The following is a 13,033-nucleotide window of genomic DNA, read 5'->3' as shown; positions in this document are numbered from 1 at the left end:
ATCAACTAGCTGAGTGCAGTGCAATCACAAAAAAGCCAAAACATGGGCGTGTATTACATTTCATATGCGAGTCGGGCTGTCTGGCTAACATCTCCTAACTTCACTACAGAAATTCAAATCGCTCCCACGTCAGCTCATGAGAGATACCATTCAGGGGGTTTCCCTAATTCACAACAAATACAAATGGGAGGGGAACGAGAAGACCCATCGTGTACCTTCAGTTTGTGTATTGCGTGTCTACGATAGTACCTAAGCATTACGGTTAAGAGTTGAATGATATTTTCGGTGATTCTAGGCAGCCACCATTAGGAAATGTGTTATTTTTGTTACAATACCTCCTGAAAATAAAGTCTATTTATCTGTGAAGAGACAAAGATTTACAATAATACAGATGACTACATAGAAATTATGACAGATTTTAAATGATGTGAAAGAAATATAAATGAAAACATGTACAGTTCGTTTGGTTTTGAACACAGAACAAATGTATATGCGTCAGTATTGAGTTTGATTTTATATGTTTATCATTTTATTACATTGTAATGTGACTGCAATGGAGAGAAAAAAATATAAAGGAATATAAATTAATTTTTCCCAAAGGTGTCTCGGTTGTTTTTCCCCAATGCCAGCTGACATAAGGAGTTTTTGTGTAGTGATTCTGAGGAGGATTAAGAGACGAATCAGGCTTCCCAACATTTTTTATTTTGTCAAAATCTCGTAACTACACAAATATTTTGACATGTTAGACACAATTTGCATAGTACAGATTTCTTTTACACTTCTAAAAACAGTAACTTTAAACATCAAGCCTTGATGCGAGTGCAATACAGAGAGCATACATGTAGCATTTAAACACCTGGATATGACATCTGCATTTTAAAAAAAAAACAAAAAACAAAAAAAAACCTGTCATACCAGTGGCCTGAATTTAACTCAGTGCACAACTTGCTCTACTTCCTGAGCCACAGCTGCCCACATATGTGCACATTACATAAAGCCATCAGAAATAACTATATGTGCAATATGCAGAAGAGGGAACATCACATGGCAAACTTTACAAAAGTTAGGGTTTCACATTCTAAATGGTTAAAGTATGCAAGCAGCTCTGCACTGAGTGCAAGTTGTATGTTTTTATTCTGTGATGTGGTTATACTCAATAAATCCCTTGAAAAGTACAGAAAATATTTCACCCATTTTCTTTTTTTTTTAATTATATATATATATTTTTTCTCCATTTAATAAAGAAACAATGAACAAAACAACTGGGACCTTTGGTTTGCAGTAAATCTTACAAGACAAACAAGATAGAAGTTTTTTTTTATGTTATTAAATATTCATCTAGTGCTCTGGTGAGGAGGAGCAGTGTGTCACTGATGTTCTTTAAAATTTTGGGGGGGAAACAGGAAAGGTTACAAGCAAAAGAGCAACATTTCCACAAAACATGTGTCATATGGATCCATCCCTCATTGGTTCAAGTCATGTTGTTGAATTTGCCAATAATAGGAGTGTTAAATATCAACAGGCTCATGCTGTGACCTTGAGCGGTGACAGTTTCTGATCCTGCTAACAGGCGTGTGCTCCATCTAATTTCCTTGATCAGGACAGCAGACCTGTGGTTGCTCCCTCTGTGAGCATCAGATTAAATAAAACAGCCTTTGAAATTACTGTTCAACTTTCAAACTACTACCTGAATTTGCGTTTGTACTGTTTCTTAAAAAAAAAAAGAAAAAAGTGTGCAGCTAACCTATCTGATGCTAAAAATAACAATTACAGTTTTAATTTTGTAATACAAATCCCTGTGTAAGAAAAAAAAAGACATAAGTGCTGATTATTTCTTTGTGCATCTAACAGTCTTTGGTATCACTCATATACAGGAAGCACAGATGGACCCCTGACACACCCTCATGTAAAGTGAACAACTGGCATAGAAAGCTACTGTGAGGAATTACCTGTAATTCAACAAATTAATATTATTGTACCAATTCAGATTTAAAATTCAGGTTTTGGCATACTTGGGCAAAAAAAAAAACAAACAAAAAAAAAAACAAAAAACCACAGAACACCAGATAAAGAAAACTGAAGGTTAATCACAATTAAATCTTTGTCACAGCTGAATTAAATGAGCTAGTGGCTCCCTCTGCTGTTAAAAATGTAACAGCACACAACTTCAAACAACATTACCAAAGAAAAATGGAAAGAAAAGATAAATGAAAGTAGTCAGTAGCTTTTGTCTCTTCTTTGAGAATAATAATAATAATATCAGACTCATTGTTACCGTCTTCCCACCAAAGACTTCGCCAATATTTCCCCAAAATTTCACAGCTAATCACCACTGGCTTCTTGTCACATGTTCAAGTCCAAGGATTTTTAACAGCAGTAACATTATGAAGACTCAGTAACAACAACAGAATATAGCATTACCCACAGCTGTATTTATACCAGTGCACGGGATCTGCAGACCTGAGGCCTGTATTATTAAGCTAGTTTTCCACACCGGGGATGTCTTTTCATTATCTGGGTTCACTAAACCCGACCTCTGTAATCAGGCTTAGCAGTCACACAAACGTTGTTATCCACGGATTCCCAGTCTAGCTGTGAGCGGATTTTGGAACATAAGACCAATCACCAACGTGGACAGGAAGCAGAGCGGCATATTTTACAATCATAATACCAGACAATTAAAGAGAGGTTAAACATAATACAGGCTAAACTGTTAATGCAGTAGGGAGTGTGTGTAATAAGAAAAGTGCCATGTTTAGTTATGGTATAAAAAGTCCACTCTTGGCCATTTCCTGCATGTCACTACCACTCTGTCTCCCAGCTTTCCTTTCTAGTCTGCACCGTCCCTGGAAAATGTGACTCCTGGATTGAAACCGTTGGCAGCGACCCCGTTCTCACCACCAGCAATGATCTTCCAAGTTCAAATGGTTTGTTGACATCGTCGGAAAGGGACTCTTACAGCATGATCTGAAAGTAGCCAGGCTGGAAGCTGTGTGAACATGCTTGACATTATAATCTTTAAAGGAAAAAAAAAAAGATCTCTGGTAAGGTTCTGAGTCTGTTCGCTGAACTCTGAACTCCCTCATATGTTTCTGTCTTTAACCTTTATGTGCTCCCAAGAGCAAAGCCTGGGGAGCAGCTGAAAGACTAGCATGACATATTTATGTCTCATAACACAATCACGTGATAAACTGCACAATTGTACTCTCTTTGCATAATGATGGGGAAGTAAGTGACAGGCCTACTAAATTATACAGATTGCATTTCCTTCCAGGCTTTAGTTGAAGCAGCTTCTTGCTTGCTTTTAGCCTGGATTACATTTTTACATTCTTGTTTTGGGTTGCATTGTGGTCTGCTCTTGATAAATGTGTGGTTCTAAACCTGTTTGCGACACAGTTGGTTTACTCCAACAAGGGGTCGTCGTCATCATCATCATAGTCGACCTGCAGCCTCCGGAAAGGCCGAGGCCCTGATTGGCGGCGAGTGCTCAGAGACCTGAACAAAACTGAGGAGGAGAAAAAAGAAAACAAATCATAGCTTGTTCATCTAATGGAAAGGCTGAGAAAATGTTGGGGGGTTCCACAGGGTTCAAATCTGGGTCCCCTTTTTTCCCCCCACATCAACACAATACAACAAGAAGACACGTTATTCTTACTCACCAGTGATTGTAGTGAGTACCAGCAGGACACCCACCACCAGGCCGATAATCAGGGGAAGATCTACGCAGGCCTCAGCGGCCAACAGGCACCGAGCCTGGGTCAGGGTGCCATTGTTGGGCTGCGCAGGCACTGACAGCAGGCGGCACATGAGTGCATAAACATCCACAGTTTCTAAGCTGTTCAGCTGATAACCCTGACGGAAGCCAGGCCCAGTCGCTGCCAGGAAAGGATGCATGCTGGGAAGAGCATTATCATAGCCATGATCGCCCACTAAAAGTAAACAGGAGTAACAGGAGGATTACCAGGCATTAATATTGTAGGCAGTTAATTCATTGTGCTTTGGCTTTTGTCTTTTAGTCTTAACATGTCAAAAACTCAACATTATTAAAAAAATAAATTAAAATAAAAAAGCACGTACATCTCGGCAACTTGTTCCCCTTCTTCACTATGGTCCAGCCTTCGTCAGCAATCAGTATGATTGGCTGGATGCGCACATTGTTCTGGTAGTGCAGCCTATCAGGAATGGACTTCTTCAAGTATGCCGTCATGTGGGGGTGGCACTTACTTAGCGCATTGAAGACAGCATCAGCTTGATCACCTGGGCAGCAGACACATGGAAAATTGCAACTGGGAGCTCAATGCACAGAATAACAGAGACAAGTTTCATTATGTAATATGAGATGAGCTTAGCACAGTTACTTTGATTTGGGAAGAGCGCCGCCACAGGTGTGAGGTCCACCAGTGTGTAGTTGTCTTCAGGGAGGCACTCGTCCAGCCGTATGAGGCGATCCGCTGAGCACTGGGCCATCCCGTGGTCGCTCGTTATCACCACGTTGATGCGACCCCAGAGGCCGGTCCGATTTAGCTCAGATATCAGCAGGCCGATGTTGTCGTCAACCTAATCGCACACAAGCAGACACAAATGTCTGCATCAAGTAAAAAAAAAAAAAAAAAAAAAAAAAAAAAAAGACTTGCACCACTGGAACTAGTCTTTCATTTTAATGGAGAGACAGTATATCAGAATATTGGTCTGGAGCTCCAGGCAAGATGTGGTGAGGATGATCAAGAGAAAGGTCTCGGATCAGTCCAAAACTACATGGGAGGAGCTTGTTAATGATAACGCACCAGCCTGCATTTGATTGAAATCTTGTTGTGCCTCTGCTCAGAGAAGCCACATGTACAGCTCCGTCTGAAGTTTACCAGTGAACATTTCACTGATTTAGAGAAGGACTGGGAGAAAGCTGTGGTTAGACAAAACCAAAATCAAGCTCTTTGGCATCGACTCAATCCGCCGTGTTTAGAGTAAGAGAAATGTGACCCAATGAATACCAGCCCTACAGTAAAGCGCGGAAATGGAAACATTATGGATTGGGTCTGTTTTTCTGCTGAGAGTGCAGGATGGCTTCACTGCATGTAGGGGCCAATGAATGGGGCCATAAAAAGTGCATGAGTACCTCCTTCCCTCAGCCAGAACACAAAGGATAGGTCATGGATGGGTCTTCCAGCATGACAATGACCCAAAACATTACACCAAGGCCACAAAGGAGTGGCTAAAGAACCACATTAGGGTCATGGAGTGGCCTAGCTGGTCTCCAGACCTCAGTCGTGCTGCCACTTATAAACTTAAAACTAAAGCTTTAAGTTTATAAGTGGCAGCCAAGAAACCTAAAAGATTTAGAGAGTTTTTGGAAATAATGTGTGTACTCCTAATGTGTGTCCAAACATGGTGACCAACTACAAGAAACGTCTTACAGCTGTGCTTGCTAACAAGGGTTTCTCCTCCAATAATATCAAATTTTTCTGCTTGGTAGCCAATTATTTCACTCATCAGTTTATAACTTTTATGTATTAGGTTTCAGGATTTTTGGCTGATATTTTGTCTTTCTGCATTAAAATGAAACGACCACAAAAATTACAGACTCTTCATTTGTTTTTAAGTGAGCAAACTTACAAATTCAACAGAGGACCCAGTAATTATTTCCTCCACTGTACATGCAGGTTTGCTGTAGCAGTATGACAACCTAGTAAGCTTGTTTGAGCATTTGAATATAACCAAATGACTGTACCTCCTTCAGCGCTTTGCCCATGGCGGTGGTGTTGTCAGGGCCGAACGTGTGACCTGATTTGTCCGGCTCCTCCCAGTAGAGAGCTGCAAACTTCACTCGTTGTTCCTGGTGGGATTATAAAAATCATAAACAATGTCAAACCTTCCAGCTTTTCCAAATTAGACCATCTCCACAAAGCGCCACAAATAGGAACGTAGAGACATGATATTTCTACCGTTGCATTTCCTAACAGCCAGTTTGTCACATTCCCCAGTCGTTCCTGGAATGTTACATGGCGGTTGTAGGGAAAGAAGTGTGTAGGTGTGCGGTTCCTGATGGTCACGTCGGAGCCGGGCCACATCATGGCTGCAGTGCTGTAGCCGGAGTCCAGCGCGGTGATCCAGAGGGGCTCCGCCCCATTCCACCACAGCGGGTCGGTGTCGTTGCTAACGCTGAAGTGCTTCTTGCTGATGGGATCATACATTCTACTGGCCAGGATACCATGAGACTCTGCATAAAGCCCTGTAACCTGCAGAGGTAACAATAATAAAAACAATAATATTATACTGTCTATGTGATTTTGTTCTATTATCTAGCTTTAAGAGACTTGATTACTCAAGCATGAAAAGCAGCTTCCAAAATGTTAAAAGGTGAATGCAATGATGAAAGTTTTGGGAACCCAGTTAACTGAATTTTGATTTGATTTGAATGTCTGCACCATCAGAATGCAAAGAGCTTGTTCCTAGAAGTGGATCTTGATGCATTGCTTGGAAGTCTTTAGCAATAGGACAAGTGGTATAAACCAAGAACAAATCATATGCAAAGAATGATGTGCAGCCAAGCAACAAAACTGCACTGAAAATACAGTCCCCAGTTTAATTTAGCACTAGGTTTTTATACAGCTCCTTACCTGGATATGAAAGCAGTGTTATGCTTACTTCACAGTGCAATAAAAACATTTTTGTCCAAAAAAATAAATGAATGATCATGACAAATAGCCATCATCACAGTACTGATCAAAAACAATCGTGTAGCACTAATATCACACTTTGAAATTGATTTTTTTTTTTTATATTTCCTTTTAAATCTGACGGACAGTAACAAACTTCAATGACAATATCACATTTACAAGGCTTTTACGGGAAAATTGAAAATCTTGTGTGATTTAAAAAAAATAAATATATAAAAGACCCAGTGAAACATTTTGCAGCTAATGACATTAATTAATAATTAGAATAATTATTAAAAAAAGACCCAACTCTTAAACCTGCGTTCTTGCTGTTGGCCACCTGGGGGCAACCCATATGGTAGAATAATAGCCCTCTTAATTGTGTTCTTTATTTGTAATCAGAAAGGCAGATTAAAAGGAGTTTACTCATCAGCTAATGACTTGTCAATCACAGGTGTTCAGCATCTCCCAACTCAAGTCACTATGTCCATCTTTTATATACAGTCTATGGTTCTGACCAAGTCAATGTTTTGGTGTAACTTTTCACTCTAGAGATACTCCAGCTCAACAAAAGCTCTGGGGCCCGTTCTTCGTACGTCGCTCACTACATCCAAGATCAAATGACACATCCAAGACCAAACCATCGCGCTAACCGTGAGCTCGCTAATCCGGTTCCCCGAACATACCTGTTGTTGACGATTAGTACAGCTGGACGCAGTAATGTGACATCACTGGGTGTCGTAAAAGGGGCTACGCATCGATAGTAGAAACATTGATCGGCAACGCGCTGATTGGTCGGCAAAAATGTCGAAGGAGCGCGCTCGGTATTTTCCGGCAGCAGAGCAAGAACTCTTGATTGAGGGATTTCAGGAGTTTCAGAGTTTAATTAAAACGCAAGGGAACACTGCAAAGGCTGCAAAAGCAAGGAGAGAGGGCTGGCAGAAAGTTGCTGACAAATCAAACTCGTAAGTAATTCAATAATAACAATAATAATGGAGTGGATTTATATAGCGCTTTTCAAGGCACCCAAAGCGCATGACAATACCACTATTCAGTCACTTTATTATTTATTCATAGATTTATTATATTACACTATATTATCCAATATTATATTACATTATATTATAATATGTTATATTATATCCCCTTTCACATTAGAGCCACAACAGGACCCACTAGAACATGGGAACAAGTAAAAGTGCAATATAAGAATATTCTACAGAATGGTAATATTTATCACTTATATTGCTTTTCGTCTCTTGGAAAGAGAGCCTGAAATAATCTATTTGTTTGTTCATAACAGCAACCAAGAAAAGGGCAGAGCAAAAAAAGACAGGTGGTGGTCCTGCACCCCCTCGTCAACAAGTTGGTTAAGTGAATAATACCCTCACGGGAAAATCGATATCTCTCTATGAGCACACTGTCGCGCTGAGCTAAAGGATCCTGTCTGTCCCGCAATATACGCTGAATTCTGAGGACTCTCCTTATCAATCTTGCACCTTCCGCAATGGGTGGCTCGCGTATACGGACAGGACATGGCTGCGACAGACTTCCCAAATCCACCTTCGCTTTTATAGCCGTGGTCTCTCATCTTGATTACACGAAGTGATTTGCAATTACTACTCTGAAATATGAATTACATCTGTAATAATCACATACATGTAATAGAATGTTAATAGTACATTTCCCTTTTTTAGGAAATGACCTGTATGTATCTGTGTGACATCAATAAAAGGATCAAGTGCTGCATTATCTTTAGTTACACTGATGTTATTTATTTATGGTGAAACAGTGGTGGAATATCGCTGTTGCTTTCGTATGAATGACGCGGACATACCTGCGTGGCCGCGATCTAATCCTGTTTACATAAAGTAAACCTGCTCCCGAGCAGGTTTACGCTTACGGCTCTGTTGCTATGACAGCAAGTCCCGGATGAGCTTCGGGGAACCGAACGATCCAGGATCACGCAAAATCGTCAACAATCTAATCCAGCTAACTTACTTAGCGAGGTACGAAGAACAGGCCCCTGGGCCCTATTTCAGGAAGCCGGTTTAGAGCAAACTCTGAGTAAGTATACCCTGAGTTAACGAAAACTCTGGGTTTTCGGTTTCACAAAGCGAGTTTAGATTAATTCTGAGCGAGTTACTATGACGACACACTCCGTGAAGCTAACCTGCCCCCTAGCAGGTTTACTTCAACTAACCCTAACTTTCTCCGCCTCTTTGTCGGAAACCTGACTGTAGGAAGTGTCAGACATGGCGTGCTCCTTCCTTGAAGAGCCAGTAGATGTTGAAGCCCAAATTCTCCGCAGAGCTCTCCGCCGGGAGAGAGTGATTAGAGCGCGTTCGGACATTTTATCATTTCCTGATGATTTCCTGTGTGAACGTTACCGTTTTTCAGCACAATCTATAATTTATTTGAATAACATCCTCAGGCCTAATATTGCTCATGTGACACATCGCGGACATCCTCTCAGTTCTGTACATATTACTTGTATTGCACTTCGGTTTTTTGCAAACGGGAGCTTTCTGTATAATATTGGTGACGCTGAGCACGTTTCCAAGGCTACCGTCTGTCGAGCAGTCAGGAATGTTACAGTTGCACTGAAACGTCTCCTGTACTCGTTTGTGGTGTTCCCCGGTCATAGACCCACAAGATTTATCAAAGAGGGATGCCACAAAATTGCAGGTAGCAGGATGAACAAAACTTAATTCATGATGTGGTGATACTTGGACTACTACTTAAATTTTACATTTATTCTCACGGTTCCCAGGCGTGATTGGCTGTATAGATGGCACTCACATTCCAATCATTGCTCCTTCAGTAAATGAAGGAGACTATGTGAACAGGAAGTCTTTCCACAGCATTAATGTACAGGTACATAGTTCCCTGTAGCATTTCAAACTAACAGATTATTTCATTATAGTAATGGATGCTAATTTGTGTTCTCTGCACTGTGAAGATCATATGTGATGCTGCCCACATTATCACAAATGTGGAAGCCAACTGCTCAGCCTCTGTGAGTGGTGGTGGTGGAGGACCCCCACCTGTTTTTCAGGCCTCCGCTTTTTTTCTGTTGAGCATACAGAGTAAGCAAATATGTACTTGTAATGTGCTCAGATAATTTCAATAAGTGCTTACAGAGGGGAAATTAATGTAGCCTCTAACTGCAATTGATTTACATCGGACAAACAGACCAAGCACTATGGCTCATAATACAATTACACCTTACCTGTTTGGACTATATTTTTATATTTCATTTTTACTTGCTGCCAGGAACGTTTGGGGCCTGTTGGGTTGCACCTGCGCTCAAATCACATCACAAAATAAAATGTATGAAATAAAAAATAAAATAAAATATAATAAAATAACGTGTTAAATGGGTGGAAATCCCTAGATCAATGTTTAAATTAACACTCACGCATTGACTCTGTCGGCTATGTTTTGCCATGCATGCTCCCTTTCTTTTGCAGCTGAGGCTGTGTTACTTTTTTTCCGCAAAATTTGCATGTTATCGCCCACCCCCGTGACATCACGCTCCAAAGCCCTATACTGCCATCAGAATTTCGGCCTCAAGCGCTGTAAAATACATTGACCGCGCCTTCTTTCCCTCCGTCTCCATGGTGACTCGCTTAATCTGTGCTCCACTAATCAGGGCTTTATGCATCCCCGTGCGCGCGCTTAACTTGGGGTGAAAGCAACTCCACGTTGATTGAACTAATTGTTATCAGCCTTTCTGAAACCGAATATTCCGAGTTGGACAGTTCGGGGTTACTCAACCCTGAGTATCGTTTTTCACTCTGAGTTTTCTAAACCGGCTTCCTGAAATAGGGCCCTGTTCTTTCTTTTTAATGCATGCTTACAGACTAAATAAACAGGAGGAAACGACTAGTGAATCTGATGAAAGATGAAAGCAGTGAGGCTTTTGGTTTTTTTCTTGGAAATCCTGAGTGCTGTCGCCTCTGGGTTAAACGGTAGCGAAAGAAAGGCTGTGGGTTTTGAGGCAACGTGTTTTTCAGAGAAGAACCTGCTTATTTCTTGCATCAAATTCAAAGGAAGGAAATGTTTTCAGACCAGAATTAGACACAGCTATCAGACAGATCATCTTCCAAACACACACGCACACAAACAAAAGCAGGCTTACCAGACTGTAATGGTTTGGAAACGTCTTGGTGATGAAGACATTAGTGAGCTGCTCCACCAGGACCCCCTGGCTGTACAGGAGCTTCAGGTTCGGCATGGGGAACCTCTTCAGGTAGTCAGCTCGAAACCCATCAAATGACACCAGCAGCAGCGGCGGCGGTTCCTGCTGGGTGGTGGTATTTTCTGTGGCCCAAACGCCAACACCACAAAGGAAAGCCAGCACCAATTGAAACAACATCCTGAAAATGTGTCAGACAAAAAACAGAAACCTGAAATACTCGAACCAAGCTGAGAGGGGTTTTAATTTCACATTGCTAAGCTAAAGGTTACAGTGTGCCAGCCTGAAAATCCCACCTGCAGGAAATTAATCTGCTTTCAGGATAAAGATACAAAAAAGGCTAAATAAATGAGATCGGCTTACACCGGGTATGATTTCCCTAGGTGTAAGTCTCACATAGATAAAGAAAATGAATATTCTCAAAATACCAGAATCATTCTTTGGCCCTTCACTTTTACTTTATAGGAAGTGAAACTTATAGTTGTTGGCTTTGCAGTCAAAGAAAGCCGGAAAACTCCAACCAGCTACAAATACCAGTCGCCAGAAACCGTAAGAATCTTTTAACACGCTGTGACCACGGTCTAAACCAGCTTTAAGCTGGAAGGTTTGTTCTTCCTGCAAGTTTGCACGTGGATAAACAGGATGTGTTTTGTGCAAACAAAGTCAATAAGTGGCTCAAGTGACATAAGAGTATGTCACAGTGGTGGAAGAACTGGCTTGAACAGAGGCTCAGAGTGAGCCAAGTGAGGGGTGAGGATTATTTCTGCATGTATACAGTTACATTGGTGGATGCTCATAATGGACAAGGCCAAATTTTTAATGAATGACGAGTAGAAGTGATCACTGAGAGTCAGAAGCTCAGGTTGTAGCCTGCCATAAGCTCTTCACTTTAGACAGTTTGTTTTGGGGGGTTTGCAACCCAATTTTGGTCTGTATGACATCAATAAGAGCAGATACCACAAATAAGGCCATCTTTCACACCACCCACCTGCTTCATCTGTTTAGGCACAGGTAACCATCAGAACATCGGCCTAAAGAACAGCTCGTTTCAGACAGAAGATAAACTGTCTGAAACAAGCTCAGAATCACACAAACAAGGATTATTTTGAACGGTTACTCATGAGTCTCCTCACTGGGACCAGTTTCTCCGGTGCTTTCTTCCTATTCACAACTTTGCCATTTACGTTCGATTTTATTTTATCAGTGCATGGAGTAGTGCGGCAAAGACAACACAATTAATAAATTTATAAAAATAAAATTATACCTTATTCATTAATTTAACTATTTATTTTAAAGACATTTTGTTTTATTCATACACTACCTAGTTACATTTCATATACGTGTTGGAGGAAGTACTGAAGTGACACCAAGGACTTCCAGCGAAAAGCCTTGGCTTTCACAGTCTGAGAAATAAACACAACAAGGAAGTCGCCGTTCTTAAAGGGAAAATATCGACACAGCTCTACTTATAACACAGCGAATAAACACTGAAAATCATGCAAAAACTCGTGTTTTCTAGTGGCAGATTGGAAATACAAAAAGTCTTGGGTCACCCGACCAAGAAAATTTTTATTTTCACTTTCCGCAGGGCGCGTGTTAGCAGTTCGTATACCAAGTTAGCTTGCCAATGTCACAGCGTTCCCCCAACAACAGTCCGTTTAAACACGTTACCTGCCCTGGCAGAGCTGACGGATAATTGTGCTCCAAACAGCGCCTCTGAACACCTTTCCCCCTATCTTCGCAGCAACATCACCGGTGGACTTTCACAAAACACACAAACAAACGCTGCTGAGACGCTGTCTAGTTGGCTAATATCAATCTCACTCAGTTCCGGTGAGAAATTCCAAAATAAATCGCGGCTCTAACGGCGATATTAAAAAAAAAATGCAATTCTTTGGCGTCTGGTAGTTTCGTTTGCTATTTTAATGCCAACTTAATTGCTTTTTTATAATTAATAAATGCTATATTTGCACAAATTGGTTTATTCATAGAGCGTTAAAATGTAGTGCTTTAATTTTGAAATAAACCTTTCGCTATTTGCTTTTGTTGTAGCAAACTTGACGTACCGGTCGATTGATGCCATGACCAGGGAAAAATTACACATCTTCTCTTCTTTCGGCTACTACCTATAGGGATCGCTAAAGAGGAACATCTGCTTAGTGGCGTGCAATGCTGCAAT

General features: G+C 40.9%; 1 protein-coding gene across 1 annotated transcript; it reads right to left on the bottom strand.

Annotated features, from left to right (window-relative positions):
• Nucleotides 1-680: 680 nt before the first annotated feature.
• Nucleotides 681-12,672, bottom strand: enpp4 (ectonucleotide pyrophosphatase/phosphodiesterase 4). The gene is made up of 8 exons (XM_004552570.3): nt 12,526-12,672; nt 10,798-11,035; nt 5,940-6,233; nt 5,726-5,830; nt 4,359-4,557; nt 4,078-4,257; nt 3,660-3,929; nt 681-3,505 (listed from the first exon to the last, which is right to left on the bottom strand). Exons 2-8 carry the CDS (start codon nt 11,032-11,034, stop codon nt 3,402-3,404), a joined length of 1,389 nt encoding a protein of 462 aa, XP_004552627.2. The 5' UTR covers nt 11,035; nt 12,526-12,672; the 3' UTR covers nt 681-3,401.
• Nucleotides 12,673-13,033: the final 361 nt, after the last annotated feature.

This window comes from Maylandia zebra, linkage group LG23 (genome assembly GCF_041146795.1).
Source record: "Maylandia zebra isolate NMK-2024a linkage group LG23, Mzebra_GT3a, whole genome shotgun sequence".
NCBI classification, from domain to species: Eukaryota; Metazoa; Chordata; class Actinopteri; order Cichliformes; family Cichlidae; genus Maylandia; species Maylandia zebra.
The sequence above is the reverse complement of the archived record's forward strand: the minus strand, read 5'-3'. Positions and strand labels throughout refer to the sequence as shown.

Bases quoted from the DNA above. Each gene is read 5' to 3' on its own strand.
- enpp4 (XM_004552570.3), bottom strand. From the start codon at position 11,034: ATGTTGTTTCAATTGGTGCTGGCTTTCCTTTGTGGTGTTGGCGTTTGG. The intron at 5,831-5,939 runs GTAGAAATATCA...TAATCCCACCAG, and splicing joins GGCTGTTAGGAAATGCAACG to GAACAACGAGTGAAGTTTGC. The intron at 3,930-4,077 runs GTACGTGCTTTT...GTTTACTTTTAG, and splicing joins GGGGAACAAGTTGCCGAGAT to TGGGCGATCATGGCTATGAT.